Raw genomic sequence first — 21,654 nt, forward strand, 5'->3', positions numbered from 1 at the left:
TGAGCTGGAAATCCTGCCTGATTACAACCATCCTACAGCATTCAAGCTGCCTTAGTGTAGTTTTGTTTATTGGATTCTGTTTGCAAAGGTGGAAGATAAAAGTTGTAAACTATTTAAACAAATGTGCTTTCACCGTGTTGGACAAATTTTGCGTCTTCTGCATGTGTTTTACCTACCTTCTTCTTCCCCTGAAGCACTTCCTGTGCGTGTGTAACACTCAGGATGGGGTTGTATGCAGATGAAGCCGAGAGACTCTCGTTCACGGGGCTCCACAGGGAGGAGGATGTCGGACATACACACCTTTGAAGGGAAAATAGGACCAGGAGAGGGACAGATCTCAGCTGTGTTGATAGATATGATTCCAGGTGTGTGAGTGGGTGTATTTTCCTCAGCTGTGCTCAGCAGGGGATGACCTCAATCCCAGGAAATGTCTTGATCGTAGGTGTTTAATGTGACTCACTGAAACATTTTTATAAACAGCACCATGTCCTCCTTCCATGTTCTTCAAGCTGAAGTTGGACATTGGGACTAAGGAGGATGCAGGGGTAGTATTGTCATCCTGTCTTTTAGCTTCCTTCTATTCTTAAGACATTATCCCACATTTCCAGGACAAAAGTTCCTGTACCTCAATGACTACAAGTCTAAATCCATAGATTGCGCACCAGAGAAGCTGTGGGAACTGGAGCTTACGCAAAATACTTTGGGGTCATTACGTAAATCCCCCCATGATTAAAAAAAAAAAAGAAAAAAGTGAAGTCATGCAAGAAAAAGAGAAAGAGCTGAACCCCACCCCCCAAAAAAATTAAATAAATGGCTGGATAACTGAATTTAATATCTGAGGAGAAATTAATCCATGGTAAATATAGAAAATGTTGATAATTTTAAAATAGTGCAGCTGGTTAAAAAAAGTGTTCACCTGCATGTTTTATACAAACCGGATTCCAAAAAAGTTGGGACACTAAACAGATTGTGAATAAAAACTGAATGCAATGATGTGGAGGTGCCAACATCTAATATTTTATTCAGAATAGAACACAAATCACAGATCAAAAGTTTAAACTGAGAGAATGTATCATTTTAAGAGAAAAATCTGTTTCCAAATTTCATGGCGTCAACAAATCCCAAAAAAGTTGGGACAAGTCCATTTTTACCACTGTGTGGCATCCCCCCTTCTTCTTACAACACTCAACAGATGTCTGGGGACAGAGGAGACCAGTTTCTCAAGTTTAGAAATAGGAATGCTCTCCCATTCATGTCTAATACAGGCCTCTAACTGTTCAATCGTCTTGGGCCTGCTTTGTCGCACCTTCCTCTTTATGATGCGCCAAATGTTCTCTATAGGTGAAAGATCTGGACTGCAGGCTGGCCATTTCAGTACCCGGATCCTTCTCCTACGTAGCCATGATGTTGTGATTGCTGCAGAATGTGGTCTGGCATCATCGTGTTGAAAGATGCAGGGTCTTCCCTGAAAGAGATGACGTCTAGATGGGAGCATATGTTGTTCTAGAACCTGAACATAGTTCTCTGCATTAATGGTGTCTTTCCAGATATGCAAGCTGCCCATGCCACAAGCGCTCATGCAACCCCATACCATCAGTGATGCAGGCTTCTGAACGAAGCGTTGATAACAACTTGGGCTATCCTTGTCCTCTCTGGTCCGGATGACATGGCGTCCCATCCATCCATCCATTTTCTTTACCCGCTTATTCCATTTTGGGTCACGGGGGTCGCTGGTGCCCATGTCCAGCAATCACTGTGCGAGGGGCGGGGTACATCCTGGATGGGTCGCAAGTCCATCACAGGGCCACAGAGACAAACGAGACAAACAACCATTCACTCTCTCACTCACACCTAGGGACAATTTAGAGTTACCAATCAGGCTAACATGCATGTTTTTTGGTCTGTGGGAGGAAACCGGAGTACCCGGAGAAAACCCACGCATGCACGGAGAGAACATGCAAACTCCACCCAGAAAGGCCCCTGGACCGGGGTTTGAACCAAGGACCTGCTTGCTGAGAGGCAGCAGCTCTACCAGTTGCGCCACCGTGCTGCCCACATGCCGTCCCAGTGTTCCATAAAGAACTTCAAATTGTGACTCATCTGACCACAGAACAGTCTTCCATTTTGCCACACTCCATTTTAAATGACCTCTGGCCCAGTGCAAACGTCTGAGCTTGTGGAGCTTGCTTAGAAATGGCTTCCTATTTGCACTGTAGAGTTTCAGCTGGCAACGGCGGATGGCACGGTGGATTGTGTTCACTGACAATGCTTTCTGGAAGTATTCCTGAGCCCATTCTGTTATTTCCTTGACAGTGGCATTCCTGTTTGAGGTGCAGTGACGTTTAAGGGCCCGGAGATCACGAACATCCAGTAGAGTTTTACGGCCTTGACCCTTACGCACAGCGATTGTTCCAGATTCTCTGAATCTTTTGATGATGTTATGCACGGTTGATGATGATAACTTAAAAGTCTTTGCTATTTTACACTGGGTAACACCAATCTGGTATTGCTGCACTATCTTTCTGCGCAACAATGGTGGAATTGGTGATCCTCTTACCATCTTGGCTTCTGAGAGACACTGACACTCTGAGAAGCTCTTTTTATACCCAATAATGTTGTCAATTGACCTAATTAGTGTTAATTGGTCTTCCAGCTGTTCGTTATATGCTCAATTTCCTTTTTCCAACCACTTATTGCTACTTGTCCCAACTTTTTTGGGATTTGTTGACACTGTGAAATTTATAATCAACATATTTTTCCTTTAAATTGTTACATTTACTCAGATTAAACTTTTGATCTGTCATCTATGTTATATTACGAATAAAATATTTTTGTTTAGTGTCCCAACTTTTTTGGAATCCGGTTTGTACATTTCAGCATGTTTTTGCTAATTTCAGCTGTTTTTCAGCAAGTTCTTCTGCAGTTAGGGACAGATGTCTGCAATTAATTATTCACATTGCATTTTCGCAGGAAATGCAATTTCTCAAGTTTTGTATGATTTTTCTCTCACAGCTTTCTATAAACTATAACTGTCCTACTCACTTATCTGCTTTGACAAAGCTTTTTTTTGTTATTTTAAGTTTAAATGAAAGCTGCACACAATAATTAGGATTCAGCAACTAATGTTCAAAAATACATCAAGATTAAAATTATTATATTAGTATGGGTACAGTTATACAATATTATTACTCAAAATTTTCTGGATTTTTGTTGAAATATTGAACAAAAGCAGTTTTTTTTTCATGGTTACTGTTTCAGTTTAATAAAAATATCTTCTGCCTGACTCCAGTTTTGCAAGACCTTATTTAATTCAGCAATACTTTATTTTTTCAATAGTAAAATTCTCTCCTACTACATTAAGCTAATTAATTGGCTAGCTGCTAACGCTAAAGTTTAAATTTTGGAAAAAATATGTCCTTTCACTAGCTAAATTTAAAAATATATTTTTAATTATTTAAAACGAGTATTCACAATAGACTTACCTTAACGCGTTTTTTTCCCACAAGATTAATTTTTTTATTTAAACGTCGTATTTTTCTTTCAGATTTACTGAATTTCAAACAGACTATGCTAAGACGCTACTAGCTAAAATGGAATAAACCAAATGAACTCAACGGAGAGGGGGGCTGAATTGTAAACTTTAGACTTAAATCGATAAGAAACGAGAACAAACATGTCTGTCTTGGAAATCTTAAGTGAAAATGTTATTTAAAATGCTTATTATGACTTTAAATTTAATTAATCTTTTTTTTTTCAATTTGAAGTGTGTCAGACTGGATGCGCCCCCCTTAAAAACAACGTGTTTAGTGCCAGTATTAAAATGTCCTAGTGACATTGAATGCAACAGCTTTCATGTTTTGTTTTTTTTTAAGTTATTTTATATTTTCTTTTTTTTTTACATGTAAAAAAAAAAAAAGTTTTGGTATCTTGCTTGGGAACTGTCACTGCTGAACCAGTACAGCCAAATAATAGATATAATAATTTCGAGGATCCTACAAAAAGGAAAAATAAACAAAATGCACCTTCATTATTTTGACATCCTCAGTGTAAAGTATAATTTCCACTTTGCTCACTGATCCTCTGCCTGTTTAGGGATGTGTCACCGGCCCTTGTTGCTCCCTGCCTCATCGTCAATCTTTTCTGGCTGTCCTGGCCCCCTCCCTGTTTGGCTCCTTTCAGCTCCCTGATTGCTCTTCCTCTTGGCATCGAAAAAGTGCGTGTGACTAAGAAAATGACCCACCCTGTGCACGACACCGCAGGCCTAACACAGACACACACACAAACATGGTCAGCAAATATGCACCCACCTCAGATTAACCGACACTCCCACGCTTCACAGGAAAAATCATTCTCACTCAAAGCTGCTTTCAGACCAACAGATAAAATTAGTGGGATGGATGTGAGGACATGGATGCTGTTAGAAACAGAAAATGATGCATGCATACGTCCATATTCACACAGTGTGTGCCTGCCAACAGGGTGAGCAGCCTGAAAATATGAATGGACCGCTCTAAGATGTGTATCAGTGGTCATCTCCTGTCCTGTCCTGTCCTTCTGCCCGAAATACACGTTTACCTCTGTCCCTGGAAGTTCCCGTCCCCGGCCCAAAAATAATCACTGGACTGTACGAACCAGTACACAAACGTAAGCAAACTTTAATGCAACACAAACAAATGATATAACACTTCATTACATTTGAACAGATCCATACACAGTTGGCAAATATAGACATTCCCCATATGTAAGTTAGTGGTATAAAATTATTAAATATTAGATTCATATATTAATCATTAAACATCTGTATACAGAGAAAGAGTCACATTGGCAGGCACCCGTAAAATGGGATACGTGCATACACACATTTTTAAACAACTACACACTCTGACCAGTTTACTCATATAACGCCCCCACCCCCCCTCCAAAAACCCCCACAAATGACACTTATTCTTTTAAAATGGCTTATAATATCAGGCATACATTTAGATATTAATTAACTTTCAATACAAATATACCAGGGCTGTTATACTGACATCATTTGACACATGAAGAAGACATTTTATTTGGGACAGTGGAAAACACAGGATAGTCTCTGGTCTGTGCAGACCTCCTACATGGTAGGCTTCTGCCAACCTTTGGTCCTTTTAATAGAGAGCTGAAGGCATCCCTTAGAGCAACACAAAGCTTGTCCTCTCTTGTTTCACCCATCCATCCAAGGTGAGCGTGTTTATCCTTCAAACCTGCGGCTACAAACTGAGACAGAAACTCACAGCTTTTCGTGGATGCCTGAATCAGGTCGGGGTTTGTGACAGGTGCGGTTCATGCACCCATTATACGTAGTACCACTCTAGGACACAATAAAAACATAAAATAAAAAGGAAAGCAGCTCCAGAAATGCAGTCAGTAGACAGATGGAAGTACATTTGTTCTGGGTCATAGTGTCTGTGAAATGCAACAAGCACAATACTACAAGGCAGCCTGGTGTGGGGGGGGGTAGGTCATGAACTGGGCAGAAATAAATAAATAATCAGTAAAACTGGCGTCCATTGGTTCTTAGCATTATGATTTATTTAACTCCTGTGCCTCCTGGTCTTCACTGCTCAGCAGTGCTTGTGTCTCTTTCCTCAGTTTACAGTTTAGCAGGCACAGGATCATCACTGAGGGTTTTGGCTGGGGGGGGGGGGGGGGGGGGGGAGAGCGGAGGGGCGTGGGAGGGGGGGCGGGGGCGGGGGGGGGGGGGGGGGGGGGGGGGGGGGGTGCTCATCATGAGTTGGGAGAAGGAGGTAAACTCCAGGGTGGAAGACCATGGGGAGTTGCTCCTCTGGAGAGATGGAGGTTGCTGGGTCAGAAGAGGGCAGAGCTGGTGAAGGAAAATGTTGGAGAGGTATGTGATGGTGGGAGGCAGCAAGGTTGCAGGGGGGTGGGGGGGAGGGGGGGGGGGGGTGCACTCAAGAATAGATCAAGCTCTTGAGGAAGCGGACTGTGCCACGTTTGAAGACGAAGGGACAATCACGCCGCTGGGAAGCGTCTCGCGTCGGAGAGGAAGCCAAACAACGAGAGGAAAAGCGCTCTGATTTTTGCACAGGAAGCCCAGCGCGCCTCCTGCCAGGGCCAGATAAGAGCGCAGCGGTTCCCAGGGCCAGACCCCAGGAGTGGACCCTGGACCCAGGCGAGAGGCCACCCATCACTCTGGGCCTGCCTGGCCCACTGTCCCCGGGCCTCCTCCGGCACGGCGTCAGGCTCGTGGTGCAGCCGGGCTGCAAAGAACAAGGGGCCCAGTGAGGATCCAACCAAAACCACTGATCCAAAGACACACACTGAGACATTTACAATGAACCAGAACAGAGCTTTACAAAGGACCACAAGTGAGACAGTGAACAGGCCAGATGTAATCTGCTAAAACATCACAATCTGCTGCAGCTCTCAACAGATCTTCTATGAGTGTTTACATCTTTCAACATTTAATGCCAGATTTGAAGCTGCAAGTCGTTTTTTAAAGTGAATTGAACACTGAAAACAAAAATTTTGACGTGGTTCACATGCAGATTACGTCTGACATCTTTAAAGATAAACACGCAGGATAAAAAGTGTACATCTTTTATCATAGGTTAAGTTTATAACAATGACTGTGTTATATATATATATATATATATATATATATATATATATATATATATATATTTCATATGTGAACTATTTCGGATGTCATGACTTGGTGCCACAGAGCCAGGGTCACAGCTCATGTACGCCAGTGATGTCAGCGTGTCTCAGGGGAGAAGAAGGTCCTACGTACGGCTGCTGTGGCGCTCTCAGGTAATACTTAACCTCACTGACTCGGTCGTAAGGAACACAATAAGCGTCTCAGCTCCAAGAACAGCTCAATCAGAGCTCCTGCCAACAGACTGCTTTAACACTCGCGTGTGTTTTGGGCTGACTCTGTTTCTGTCCCGGTGCATCACTGGGTTGGGCCATTTCTCATGAGAACTTTGTATATAGAGTGTGTGTCAAATATAAGAGAAAAGCATCACAGGATGCACTGTGCAATCACAATAATAAACAGGCCCCTCACTCTGCGTCCTGCGCAGGAAATTCATTAAATCATAGCGTTTGATTTGGAAACCAACAAATCGTGACTGAGAACACGGAACTGGCTTCTATTGATGTGATTTTTTTTCTTCTTCTTCTTCTGTTCTTTCAAGTCTGATATGAACCGTGTTCTGTCTGTGAAGGCACACACACAGACATGCACTCTCTCACACACATGCACACACATATATATTTATATGCACTTAACAAACATGTGGAAAAGAACATGTGGACAGTATGAGAACAGACATATGGGAAAATAGCTGCATGAGCAAACAAACACACAAACACAAGCATGACAAAAACACACCCACACATAGGTGGATGCACACACACACACACACACACACATTCTGACACATTCCAGCACATAAAAGGCCCTAGAAGGCATCTGTTCTGGTTACAAGAAGGAAACGCTGTCTGACTACATGCTGACATAGACAAAACATGTCTCGTTTTTTTATTTATTTTTATATAAAAATCACACAGACACACTAACAACAAACTCACAGTTAAAAAAAAAAAAAAAAAAAACATTCCTGAGAGTGTGCAAGTGTAGCATTGCATCACTTTTAGCCTTACAAGCTCAAATACACTAATCTAAATAAACAAAATCTAATGAAATCTCTACATGCGTTTTATTTTGCTGCAGTGATTTTAGTGAAAACTGTTGCATCGAGACACAAATAACTAAAGAACGGAGCTCAGTTTAGCTATTTAGTATAAATTAGCCAAGATTGTGCTACTCTAACATTAACTTTATTTATTGCTTATGAAGCATTCACACTATTGTGATCCTGTTTATATTTATTGTTGCTACTTTATCTATTCCGTACATTTTTTGGCATCTTTCTCGTTCCGCAATTCTTGTGCCATTTCAACAAATTGTATCAAAACATTTAGCTCTTTCAGGACAAATCTGTTATGACTTATGGTATTGGTGCAACTTGAGCTTTTTGAAATATTTAGCCTTTTCTGCCATTTTTCCTAATAGAAAATTAATTGAGCTCATTTTACATCCTTAATATATTTAGATCTGTTTACAACCTTTTACTGCTCCTTTCACATTTTGTTCTGGTTCAGCTTCTTTCAAGCTTCCTTGTGCAATTAAAAAAAATCAGCTACATTCAGCAAATTTCAGCTGTTTTTTCAGCTGTTTTGTGCTTTTTCCTGTTTTATTCTGCTAACTACAACATTTTTGCACTTCTTTTAACTTCTTTATGTTAATTTCAGCTTGTTATGCGCCTTATAGCTGATTTCTGCAAGTTTCAGCTTTTTCTGCTATTTCAGCTTCTGCTATTTTGGCTGTTTTTATGCTAATTATTGCCTTTTCAGCTAATTATACATTTTTTTTCCACACTCATTTCAATTTTTTCAGCCTAATTCAGAAAAAAATGTGCTCTCTCAATTTCTTTCTGGTAATTTAAGCTTCTTTCTGCCGTTTGAGCTACCGGTACTATTCAGCTGCTTTTTTATGAGTGCAAATTTCTGCCTTTTCAGATAATTTCCACTTTTTTGTGCTCATTTCTGTTTCTTTCAGCCTAAATGGGAACAATTGTGCTCCCTCCACTTCTGTCTGGCAATTTAAGCTTCTTTCTGCCTTTTTTGCTACTATTCAGCTGTTTTTTGTGTGCAAATTTCTGCTTTTTTCAGCTATCTTACACTTTTTTGTGCTCATTTCTGCTTTTTTCAGCCTAATTTGGCACATTTGTGCTCTCTCAACTTCCTTTTAGTAATTTAAATTTCTTTCTGCCTTTTTAGCTACTATTCAGCTTTTTAAATTTCTGCTTTTTTCAGTTATCGTCCACTTTTTTGTGCTTATTTCAGCTTCTTTCAGCCTAATTGGGCGCAATTGTGCTCTCTTCATTTCCTTTTGGTAATTTAAGCTTGTACTAAATTTTCAGGTATACTTTCATTTTTTTCATTTAGCCTTTATTTATACAGGTAGTCTCATTGAGCCACGAGAACTCATTTTCAAGAGAGACCTGTTTAGGGAGCACATGGTGGGGGTTAAGGGCCTTGCTCATGGGCCCAGAGTGGGGCAAATGAGGGTGGGGGCAAGTGTGGGTGTTTCACCTACCCCACCCACAATTTTGATGTTGTCGGGGCCGGGGCTTGAACCGGCGATCTTCGGATCACAAGTCCACCTCTCTAACCTCTGCGCCACCACTCCCCAGGTATTTCAGGTATACCTTTTAAGAATTTTTAGCTAATTTCAGCTGTTTTCAGATAAATTCAAGTTTTTTGTGGTAATTTCTGCTACTTTTAGCCTATCTAACCTCTTTATTATTTATTATTGCTTTTTTATAACTGTTTATTGTTGTTGCTGTTGTCCATTGTTGTCATCTTTCTTTGTTGAAATCAGGTCTCTCTTGTAAATGAGTCCTCGAGGCTCAATGGGATTTACCTGTATAAATAAAGGTTGATTGATTTATGCTCCTTTCAGCTTTTTTCTTTAAACTTCTTTTGGACTTTTCAGCTACTGTTCAGCTATTGTTTGCTAATTTCAGCATTTTTTTAAGTTAATTTCAGCTATTTTTTTGCAAATTCTTCAGCAATAAGCATTCACACTGCATTTTTGCAGGAAATGCAATTTCTCTAGTTACAGCTTGTGGTTTCTTAAAATATCTGAAGTTTTTAATATACCTGCAGCACTTCTGGTCTAAATCTACTTACAGGCCTTTAGGCGGGCAGCGGTGCCAGAGCCACTGAATGTGAGGTGGAGGGACGCCGTGGGATGTGCAGTGAAGCTTTTTTCTGCTCCCTCGAGGCACGGAGACGGGGTTCTGCGACGACACTGCTTTCTCCCCAATCTGAGGGCTCACTGGGGTTCACGAGGCAAACACAAACATGCAAAAAGCAACGTTCAACAGCTGCAGGGAGGAAAGACAACCAGAGCTGGAGCCTAACTGTCACATAAATAGCTCATCTGTTGTGGCTCACCATTAACTACAAGTGTGAATGTGAGGTTCTGGTAGAGTCCATGTTGCTGGATGTGCACATGGACAGTGTACTCTCCAGCATCCTCCTCTGCAACATCTCGAATCACGAGAGAAGTTCCATCCATGTGATATCTGGAGCACTGGTTTGTTGCAACCATGTTGTCCTTCCACCTGCAAAGATTCAGAGGCATCACTGTAAATTAAAGCTGAATGGAAGGAAATTTGGTTAAACGGCAGGAATTTGTGACATCATTCCAACATTTTCCAAAATATACAGGGTTGACTTAGACTTTAGGTAAGATAATGTAAAAAACAAGTTACGAGGCAAGGCCAGCAAAAAATAACTTAAGAGGATTTCTGATTTGCAGTCATGAAGATAAATAATTTCCTCTTACCAGATAACTTCAGGGGCAGGGAATGCTCGCAGTTTGGGAGAGATTTTGTAGGATTTCTGTCCCGCTTGGACCAACAGCACCGATCCATTTCTGGGCTTCAGTCGGATAAACGGACGATCTAAAACCAGGGAGAGACACAAACACATTCATGCAGGCTTCAGGGAGCAAATGTGGGATCATCATCGGTCCGTTTCAGCTTGTAATGGAAACTGGGACAGAAAAGTGACTCACGATGAGGTAATCTAAGCATGTGATTGCGACATCAGGGCATGTGAGGGAAGGTGACTCACCGTAAACCATCACTGAGACTTGCTGCTGTTTACGTTTCTCACCGCTGGTGACGCGGCAGGTGTAGAGGCCTTGGTGTGAATGCTGCAGCTTTGGGATGGTCAGGATGCTGTAGAACAGCATGTGCATCGGGTGTCTCACCAGCCGTCTCGAGCTGGAGCCAGCGCTGATACTCTGAGAGGGAAAGAGAAACAAAATGTTAAAATAGCTTGATATGCTGTCATTTTATCACTAAGGCAGGGGTTCTGCAATCTGCGGCTCTGGAGCCACATGTGGCTCTTTGGTCCCTCTGCAGCGGCTCTTTCAGATTTTCACCAAAACTCAAATAAAACTGAATTTTATTGAAATTATTGTCAACAATGAAAATGGCTAGTTTTAGCAGATTTCCTGTCATTTTCAAATATGTGAAGGATAGTACAAATAAGGCGTAAAACATGTGGGCTACATCATGCTAGTCGTTTGTTAGCCACTTTGTTACATCAACTTCCAGTCTCCCAGCGTGATCTTTCTCTCAAAACCACCAGAATGTTTTAGAATATCTTTAAGACAAGCTGCTGAGAAGGGATATTTTATAATACTAAGAATAAAACACAAAAATCAAAGTCAAAGTGAAGAAAAGTATTTATTTTTCTTTAAAAATTAATTAAATATCCAACAAATGGGCCTAATTTTATTTTGTCTTTAACGTAATGCTTTAAGTAGGATACTTAATTCTTCAACAATTAAGAGAACTCACATCGGCCTGCAGAGTTCAGTGTTTTAAATTTTATAAAATTGTTAAAAAAAAAATTTTTTTCTTTCTTTCTTTACATGAATCTGGTCTTTTCTTTTGTATTAAAATGTAAACATATCAATAAATATTAACACTAGTTAGACATTTTTCATTTTATAATGTCACCCCCACTGGCCGGACAATCCATCTCCAACAAACTTGTAGAGGTCCACGGGTCACCAGTTGATAGTACATAGTTATAGCAGGTTCTGCGACTCCGGACATTGTAATTAGTAAGCAAAGTGGCAAAAACGGGGCTAAATAGTTCATTAAAGGGGCTTCCTATCAATTTATTAAATTATTTAAAGCATTTTAATTGATATTTTCATGCGATAAAGTATGAAATGCTACAATATGCTATAAATGAGTCCATATTTGTTCACTTATTAGTGAGAATCTTCCGCTTCTCCTTTATAAATCTGATTTTGCTGTAACAAAAACAGCAGATAAATGTCCACATCTTAACAAATAATATAAATATTCATGATTAAAGTTGTTACTTGGACACCAAACGTACACCAGTCTGCCAGGTAGCAATCTATTCTCGGATCAGACTGAGTCGAGGTGTGCCCGGTTCCTCAGAAAGTCTCCGGTCCAAACACAACCACGTGCTTCTGCCTCGCTGAGAGCAGGTCTGACCTTTCCAGGGTAGTCCCAGGTGATTTTGACTCTGGTGTTCAGCTCCGCCGTGGCCGTGCAGTTCAGGACCAGCCTCTCCCCCTTCAGCTTCTGCACAGGCCCACTGGTGTTCAGGTAGACCTCAGTGATGTTGCTCACTGGAACAAGAGAGGAGAAGACAGAGGGTTTGGAGCAGGAAGCTCGTGTTTATGTGATGAACGTGCTTGAGCTGAGGCTCACCTGGTCTGTACACGATGTACGAACGAGAACGTTTGACGCCCTCTATGACGGTCTGGCAGTAAACGAGGCCGACGTAGGAGAGGTTGGGAGTTTTGATGATGAAACCTTTCTTGCTGTCCCAAATGATGTTCTTCCGGTCTGGAGACAGAACTTGGTGGTATTGCTGTGAGGAGAAGCAGGAAAAGGAATCACATTTAAATGTTTAATAGTATAGATGAAGAAATCATGAAATGACTCATTGCAGAACGCTGTCCCGAGTTCTCTTGTGATTTATTTAAGGATGTAACAGTTTATATAAAGTACTGCGCAAAAGTTTTACATCACTCCCTAATGTTCCCTTTAAGAAGCCAGACCTAATTTACATAATTTAAACTGGTCTAAATCAGCATCTTTCAGGTATATGAAGTTTTTATTTATTTATTTATTTATTTATTTTTATGTTTGCTGCTTTTTTACTCAAGCTGTGTCTTGTATCACAACCCTGAGAGCACATTGTGCAGTTTGGGTTTAAAACATAGGAAAGTTGACAAAAAGAGGACAAAAAATAAAAATAAAAACTGAAAATCATATATTTTCCCTACAATGACTTGTGAGATGCTTCAGCTTCTGGTCAAACATCAACTATATGGTGAGCCCCATCAATAAATACTACATTTTATCTATCAGCTGTGGTATGTTTGATGTTTTTTTAATAGATTCAGAAAACAAACAAACAGTGGAACCAATTGTGGTTTTTGTGACAGACTGCTAGAAACAAAGTGCTTAAAAACCCAAATTAAAATTGGCTCTTTTCAAAGTCTGTTGTTAAACATGGACACGCTTGTTCATTTCGGAGCCTTTTCGTGCCAGAATGACTCATAGGTCAAAGTCAGGTGGCTTAATAAACAAAACAAACCACAAAAAAGACGTTCAGAGGAAAAAGAACCGCAGCTCTGAAAAGATGCGGAAAACGTAGCCTAAAGAAAAACTTTGAAAAACACCAAGTCCTCTAGAGAAAGTTCCAAGAAAATCTGACTCTGGAAGCAAAATATTTAAAACATGAGCGATGACTCAGAGCGTTTGCAGCATGTGAGCAAACAAAACGTTTTATTAGCTTTATTTAAGATCCCAACAAATACAGAAACATACAAAAATCTGATGGCTGCAAATCTCATTGAATAAAAAAAAAATCATTGTGGCGATCTAACTTAAGTTGTAAGAAAGTCACGTCCTGTTCAACACGTGTCAAACTCCAGGCCTGTGGGCCAATTCTGGCCCTTGATGACCTTTAATCTGCCCCACCAATTTGTGACAGGTCGCTGCTGCTTCTCATTTTGCTTATAAAACTGAGCATGCTCATTGGCAATGATTAGCTGATTAGTTAACAGTAAACGGATTTTGTACAAAGCGTTTATTAGGTTGTGTGATGTAAAGCTAAGTGCTACATCAGCATCTTAGCTAGCATGTCTGTATTGCGTGCCGCTAGCTTAGCGCTACGTTAGTGCCGGCAGTTGTTAATCGGGTTTTTTTTAGGATGTGTGAGAGAAGTAGAGCGTGCTCTGATCACACAAGGAGAGCTGTTGGTCAGGCTACTTCTTCATTCATTCATTCAACCTTTATTTAGACAGGTTAATCCCACTGAGCCTCGGGGACTCATTTACAAGAGACCTGAAGCTCTCTACAAAAGTTACTGAATCAAGTGTTTACTTATGTAGGTAAATGTAGATATTTAACAACCAGTTAAAATATACCAGAATGCATGAAATGGCATCTACTTTATCCAAAAATTTCTGGGGGAGGACCCCACCTCCCCTCCTTCAGTGTGTGTCCCCTTACATTACAAATGCTTTTGGCACCAATGGCCACTCAAGCCAAGAGTCAACACTGGGGGCTAAGCACCCCTAACAGTCAAATTCTAGAATCGCCCCTGCTCGGTGCAGATTAAACCAGTCAAAATAAACTGGATTTCTTTTTAGTAATTTTTGATCTCGACGCAGAAAGAGTGACAGAGAAAGCCAAACGAGACCGATCAAAACGCTCGTTGATGAACTTGCAGTCAGGTAAAGATGTCAGAGCAACAGAGTCTCACAAGAACTTACAGCAAATGTGTCTTTTTACGTTTAATCTTTCTTACACATGTTCTAAACGCTACGTAAAATGCATTAGGGAAAGGCCATTTGTATTTCTTTGAAGACGTTTTGAAATATTACAACTGAAAACCAGGCTAATTTTTATATGTTCCACCAAATACTGACCATTTTTAATTTAGCTGCTCTTGTGTAACTCATTATTCTCGATCATGGACACGTGTGTAACTTATTTAAGCTTGTTGTTGTCTTTGAGGTATATAATAGGACATGTTTTTTGTGGCATTGTGGAAGCCCACCCTTTCTCGAGGGAAAATATAGACCCCCTCCCACCCCTTTCATCTCACGCTGCTGCATTCCCAGTGAGAACTGCCTTGTAACCCCCCACCCAGAGTGAGGTGACCCTCCAAGACACCACTGATTCCTTTGTCCTCCCCCTCTCAGGTCCAGTGCAGTCCCTCCACCTCCTCCGCCTGAACTCACTGACGTCTGAGCACGCTCAGTGCCCTCCGTGCCCCTCTTCCATCCATCCTACTGTACACAGAGACAAGGTGACGATGAAGGTGGCAGAGGAGGAGCAAAGGAGTCAGGACATGTGAAACGTGACTCCAGTCCATCTCCTCACGTCCTGTTACTACAGGACATAGACATTTCGACTGGAGCCGCAGGTCAGCCTCGTCATCCCGGGCCTCACTTTCGCGGCTTAAGCGAGCGAGCAGAGCCTTGTGGGTATTGTTCGTGCTGAGAAGGGTCAGAGCAGAGACCTCGGCGAAGTGCAAGTTCCTTCCAGGAAAAAAACACTCCACAGGCTGTGACAGTGAGAAGACTCCTGGTTCAAACCGGCCAGCGCAGGGGAAGAGGTGGGAGATGAAGGAAGAGGAGGAGAGCTATTTTTAGACTGATTGCCTTCGTCGTTCCAGATATTTGTCAGGAATTGGAGGCAGAACAAAAACATGTGTGAAGACATGACATGCACGACCTGGAGCAATACACCTCCTTTATCTCAAGTATTTAAAGCTCCTCGACAATTCCTTTGTTTTGTAATGACAACAGAATAGTCCTGTTTGGTGCAGACGGGTATCATTGTGGCTAAACTGGACACCAGCTCATTGGTAGACATGTTTTCTAGTAAAACTGACAGATATAAATTTTAAATTGGTTAAAGAAAAGTCTCCAGAATCAGTGGGTAACCTGGACTCTTCCTACACCGGAAGTGTTACAGCTAGCCGCTACGATTTGTAAATAAACATAAAAGTTTTTGCAACTAATTGTGTAAAAGTGGAAAGGTTTATAAAATAAAGATAGCACATGGACGTTGTTAAGGTCGATCCTGTCACAGTTAACCTCTATTTCTACAAACTGAGGTCATTCAGAGAACTACCTACAACAGGTAAGATATTAATTGTTCTTAACCTTTTCACCAACCCCCTCGTTCATCGAGTTATAATTATTCGTAACAAGACAATACTGTGGCAGCACCATCCTATCATATATTCCTAACTCTAACCAAGCACAAAAACTGAAAACATGATTAAAACTAAAAGTCTTGCTGTCCTTGAAGGAATGCACATCGCCCGCTACTTTGAAACAAATGAGGAAGTTCCAGCTCTTGTGGCCAAATCTCCATCAGTGTTTGGATTGTCCTTATCAGAATTTGTTACATAAGTTTTTGCAAGATTGAAAACTAGAGTTAAATTTGTCAGGGCCAACAGTAGCCACAGCAACTTCCTGTTTCAGCCCTGTCAGCTGTTTAAAGCATCACTTAGAGAAAGTTGTCAGCTTTTATGCCCCAACGAGAAGTGGAGGGTATAAGGTGTGGGAAGGGGATAATGGCCTGAGGCCAAAAGGAGCACGTCCTGTTTCCCCGAGAGGTAAACCAGTGCCAACAAGGATCTGCGTTTCACCGGAAACGGGCACCGAACGGTACACAGCACCACTTTACGCAAACACAGATACGCGTGCAGACAGCGAGCACTCTTCAGGCTCTCCTCGTCACTCAGCACTCGAGTGCCAACACTCACAAACATATCCGCGCACACTTTCACACGTATCCGCAAACGGACACAAACAAATGGACACACACGCCACAGTGTGATGGGCTGCCAAGAACAATGTGGTGAATGATCCTGACGAGGAGGAATAGTGTGCACAAAAAAAAAAAAAAGGGTGGCAAAAGTTAAGGATGTGTGCAGAGGTGTAACAGAGGAGGATCAAGTGTTGTGCACTAACCTTGACCAGTGTGGTGGTGATGTTGGGGTGGGTGACCCTGCAGGGGATGACCAGTGGCTCGTTCACCTTCATGTACAACACATCTGGACTCATACCCTCATGTTCTACAAATGGCTGCCGGCTGTCTGAAACCCAAACACTGCGGTCAGGGACACAAATGGTGCACACAAAAAAAGCTTTATGTGTGACATGCATCATCACTTAAGCAAATATTTTCGATTCCAACCCTGTCTTCTTCATTAAAATACGGCGCTCTGCTGCGTAAATGGTTGTCGTATGTGCATCATCAACCGTGCACTAGTTCATTTTTGTGCAACTGGAGCGATGGGATTTAATGGAACTGTTTTAGGATTTCCTGTTTCCACATTAAATGACCAAACTGAAACTTTTTCTTTTTTTTTTACTCCACCTTCAAGCAAAAACCTTAGCAAGCAAAATGAAATGTCAATTTGCACATTTAAAATTCTTTGTTTTCAATAAACGTAAAAGTTGTGCATAACCTGAACTTTCACACACATGAATAAACGGGGGGTTGTGGATGTCTGACTTCTCTCGCCGACACACAAACCAAGAACTTGCACATGCACTTCCAAGCAGCTCAACAATAAACAAAAACAGACGCGCACTCCAAAACATACACTGTCCCCCACACCCCGCTCACAGAACACCCGTTGAGCAGATGACAGCTTGTGGTCAACAACAAACAAACAGATTGTTTAGAAGCAAACAAACAAACAGCCTCTCTGTTTTCTCTGCTCGGCCACAGTCAGACTTCTGTGCCATTCAAAGGTGTGGGTGTTGCTCACTGTATTGTTTGTGACCAGAGGGTGTTATTCTAGGAAAGCACATCTCTGAACCTTCGAACAAAAGTACCCCAAGGACTAGTAGACCTGAAGGCTTCCTTCTTTTTGATTCCTGATAGAAGACTTGAGGAGGGAGGCAGCATCTGAGCTGCTGGCCAAGTCTGATGCTTAATGGACATGGTGACCCGAGCGATTCATGGCCCCCCCGAGGGCCCTGTTGGCCAAACAGCAGCATGCCCTGTGACCCTGGCATGCAGCCCAGCTCTGCTGCTTGTGCAGCTCGAAGCGAGCCGGCGTCACCTCCAGGACAGGGAGGAGCTGCCGGGGGCAGACATCGTGCCTCCTCTGCCCCTGCATACCATCAAATCACGGGGCGTTCTTCTCATCCCTGCACACGCATGAAAACACACTTCCAGAGAGACACGGCACCCCCACCCACCCCCTGAGCACAGGATGCTTCAAGCAAGGCTGAGAGGAGCAGATAAGGCTGATGCCCTGGGAAACTCTGCCCAGGTCTGAGTCCTTCCAGCAGCTGGGCTATTCCTGGCCACGAGGTAGCACGTAAATGAAAGTAAGAAAGCTTTTATATAAATAGCTCAGAGGGGGGGTGAGCCTGGAATGAGAAAGGAGAAGCAGAGGAGAGGGGGTGCTTAAATGTCGGGATCATCTTGAAATGGGACAAACGGTGTGGCAATATAACCGAGCTGGGCATTGATTTACGTTTAGTAGATCTTTACTCCCTGGGGGTGGTAAAGAACAAGAATCAGCTGAAAAATGTCAAATGAAAGGTTTAGCATGCCAACGTTTTCAACAAAGATCTTATACACAGATTAGTGCTCAGAGGATCTTTTGCGAATGACTCTCAGCTACAACCACACCAAATCTTAGCTCAATATCTCTAACACTGACTGAGCTGTAGCCATTTATAGGGTTTCCAGTATTGATTAGCTGTGGCAGCCATCTTAAATCACATTGAATCCAAAAGTTAGTCAGTTGTAGATGCACATTCTGTAATTGCATCCTGAGAGTTTCATTAAAATTCATCCAGCGAGTCACAAGATATTTTGCTAACAGACACCTGACACACAGATCCATGAAAGGCAACAGGAGAAGCATAATCTTCGTAATATGTGGAGTTTTCTGTGTCTTACCTGTGACAAACACATAGACGGAGCTCTGTTTCGTGGGCCTGTGTTTGTACCGGCAGCGGTACGGGCCGGTGTGTTGGGCCTGGCTGTGGCTCACAAGCAGCTGGCTGCAGTAACGGTGGCTCGTCCTCCCACAGCGTGATTCAGACACGTCCAACTTCGACCTGTCCACGCCCGCGGGGAACGCCCAGGACAGCTCCCAGCGACCACTGGCCACACGGGTCACAGAAAACTGATCAGAACTGTGTGACCCTTTAGATCCATTTGGAAGAAAACCAGTGTTCAATGGATTTAAATGAATAAAAAGGAACACGAGGGCTGGAATTAACAGCCTTTATTGGTGATTATGAAGAAACTCTAATTTGCAAATCCAGACTTACTCACTTATTTTAATCAAACTATTTCACAATTTATTTTACCATTCAGTCACATATTGTAAAACTCAAATTTGACTTCTCAGCTTCAATTCCTCTGAATAAGGTGGAAAAGAATGGAGGGCTTGTTGTTTTCTACCATTTCTACATATTTCCAAGATTTTATGGGGCAAATAAAAAAAGGGAAAGTGACGATGTTAAAAAGTCTAAGAGCATCAGCCGAGCGTTTTGATGGCGATGTTTGGTTCACCTCACCTGCAGTTGAGCAGCAGTGTCTGGTTGACCTCCAGGACCAGCTGACGACTCGTCACGTCCAGGACAGGGACGTTGAACTTCCCCTTTTCTGCCGAGGTTGGACAGAGAAGTGGCGTTACAGAAAAATTCATTTTAGGTGACTAATCCCTACTGTCCGCCCCATCCTCCTCTGCAGAGCCACAGAACCAGTGGCTCTCCTCACATCACACCTCATGGTGGGAATTTTCCACTTCTTGAAAGCACGTTCCTGCTCAAAGAACTTTGTCCTTTTCTTTCACCCGCAGGCTCAAAATCCTGCAGCTCTCCGGTTAGTTTGTGACTTTTCCACACCTTTGCTCCCAGTGGATGTCCAGCTGAAGAGAGCTGAACTTCTATCACTTCCTAAACTATTCCCTGGAGTTTGTCAGAGTGTGAAAAGGCAACAAACAAGCCCAGAGGAAAGAGCAAACAGAGGGGAGGTCAGCAGGGTCCTGTGCTGCTATTTCAACACCTCAAGTGCTTTAAACATCACAATCTTACTTTAATTTCTCAGGAATTAATTACAAATGTTGAAATACTTTTGTAAGATAGTGTCTAATACTTTGAATTTCAATAAAACAGATGCGTGGGCAAGCTCAGGCCGCCGAAACCAACCAGTCATCGTTCCATAGAGGAAAGGCCTCCACCTCGTGCTTTTACAGTCATCACTTTAACATCTATTTTATTTTATTTTTTTTGTATTTTAAGGTCACTTGCGAGCTTCATATCTTCCAAGCGAACAGCAGATATTATATAGATTTAATATTTGCACATTTTAACAAGCCTATCTGAGAAATGATTGATCATAAGGAGTTGTTACCCCATACAGGCTGCTTAATTATAAGGAATGTGCAACTTTGTGATACTTAAATCAACATTTCTGCATCTAATTTCATCATCCGTACAGATAAAAACATTTCTGGATGATTAATAAGTTCAATTTTTGAGAAGGAATTTCTTATTTTAGCATTCCTGTTGAGTGAAAAGTTTCTTATAATTGCAGAATTTATCAAATGAATTCAACCAGGTTTTTAAAATTAAATAGTAAGACGACAAAAAAAACAAAAAAAAAAAACCAAAGATTTTAGCAAATGATTAAAATGTGAAATACACAAGATTCAAGGTGATGATGAGCATCAAATAACTCACTGATCATTTTGATACAAATTATATTTAATTTTGCATTGATCACTTTAAACCGATCGTTTAAATTGTTATATTACTTTTTATTGGAATTTTATGATGTGTTCTTAAGAAAACAAAAAAGAACACAATAAAAATAAATGACCAATAAAGCTACATTTCATTTAAACTTGCTAAAATTCTGCATATTTAAGTTTCTGTTTGAACCAACCCAACAGAAAGTTGAAATTAAAATTGACAAGTTTAATTTACAAAAGGCATAAAATCATTAACAATGTTCAAAATCTTTTTTTTTTTCGTTTTTTCGATTTATTATTTAGTTAGTAACTACATAATTACGTTTAATTATTCTGCATTTTGACCAAGGGCAAATTAATAAGTTGATTTAATTTATGCGCAAACATTGATTTTTCAAAGAACAAAATGATGTTTCTTATTTCTCTGTCTGCTTATAATAAACATTAAGTCATGCAAGGTCGATTTTTAAGTTCCTGCATGAATGTTTCCCTCCCAGTTAATCGTGACCCCACTTTCCTTCATATTAAATCTGCAGCATTCGGGAAATAACGCCCTTGGTGTGTCAAACGGGGCCAGGGCGCAGGGCGCACAAGGAGCCGGAGCGCATCCGACCTCTCCAAACACCCAGGGCTGCACTTATCTCCCTCAGCCAACTCACAGCCTATATCTGCGAGTACCAAAGACTCGAGTGGCTGATAAGGTGAGCCTTTGGTGTACTCCAACTGCTGATAAAGGACTTCAAACGACAGGAGTCGTGCGTAAAAGCGCAAATTTATCGGAACAAAAGAACAAAGAAGGAAAAAGAAAAGGGAAAAGAAAAGAACAACAGATCAGAACTCACGCGCGAGCATTGCACTGAGTGAGCAGCATTATTAGACACACAGCAGGTACTTTGGGAGATATTTTCCACGAGCTAAAGTTACCTTTTCCGAAAACGCCGTACAATCCAAAAATCAGGCAAACGAGGGCAAAAATCTTCATATTTTTGGGCTCCAACGCAGCAGGCTTTGAAATAAAACACGCAAAAATAAAGATGTTATTCCTGCTCGTGAGTGGCTTTTCTCCTCCACAGTTATTAAAGAAGCAGCAGCGCAGGCGACTGTTGCGCACTCCGGGACTGATGGTGAGTGGGAGATGGTGGATTTGTCTCTCTCTCTTGCTCTCTCGAGATTAGCTGCGGGAAATCACGCAACAGGACGCCACGCTTGAACTCGAGTGCAACTTTTTCCCATCGTCGCTGGACTGTGGCGCCGATTTATAAC

General features: G+C 41.7%; 1 protein-coding gene across 1 annotated transcript in view; it reads right to left on the reverse strand.

Moving 5' to 3' along the window:
* Positions 1 to 21,444, reverse strand: part of flt1 (fms related receptor tyrosine kinase 1) — a 34,954-nt gene extending 13,510 nt beyond the window's left edge. Inside the window, exons 1-12 of the mRNA XM_037694097.1 lie at positions 21,316 to 21,444; positions 19,474 to 19,484; positions 19,214 to 19,296; positions 18,588 to 18,793; positions 16,634 to 16,758; positions 12,339 to 12,501; positions 12,120 to 12,256; positions 10,711 to 10,882; positions 10,421 to 10,538; positions 10,027 to 10,196; positions 9,760 to 9,907; positions 177 to 300 (exon numbers count right to left, since the gene is read on the reverse strand). Of these exons, the coding sequence (XP_037550025.1) occupies positions 177 to 300; positions 9,760 to 9,907; positions 10,027 to 10,196; positions 10,421 to 10,538; positions 10,711 to 10,882; positions 12,120 to 12,256; positions 12,339 to 12,501; positions 16,634 to 16,758; positions 18,588 to 18,793; positions 19,214 to 19,296; positions 19,474 to 19,484; positions 21,316 to 21,373 (1,515 nt within the window). The 5' untranslated portion in view covers positions 21,374 to 21,444. The remainder of the gene's footprint in view (positions 1 to 176; positions 301 to 9,759; positions 9,908 to 10,026; positions 10,197 to 10,420; positions 10,539 to 10,710; positions 10,883 to 12,119; positions 12,257 to 12,338; positions 12,502 to 16,633; positions 16,759 to 18,587; positions 18,794 to 19,213; positions 19,297 to 19,473; positions 19,485 to 21,315) is intronic.
* Between the last annotated feature and the right edge of the window lie 210 nt (positions 21,445 to 21,654).

The sequence above is a fragment of the Nematolebias whitei genome, chromosome 20 (assembly GCF_014905685.2).
Source record: "Nematolebias whitei isolate Nwh7 chromosome 20, NemWhi1, whole genome shotgun sequence".
NCBI classification, from domain to species: Eukaryota; Metazoa; Chordata; class Actinopteri; order Cyprinodontiformes; family Rivulidae; genus Nematolebias; species Nematolebias whitei.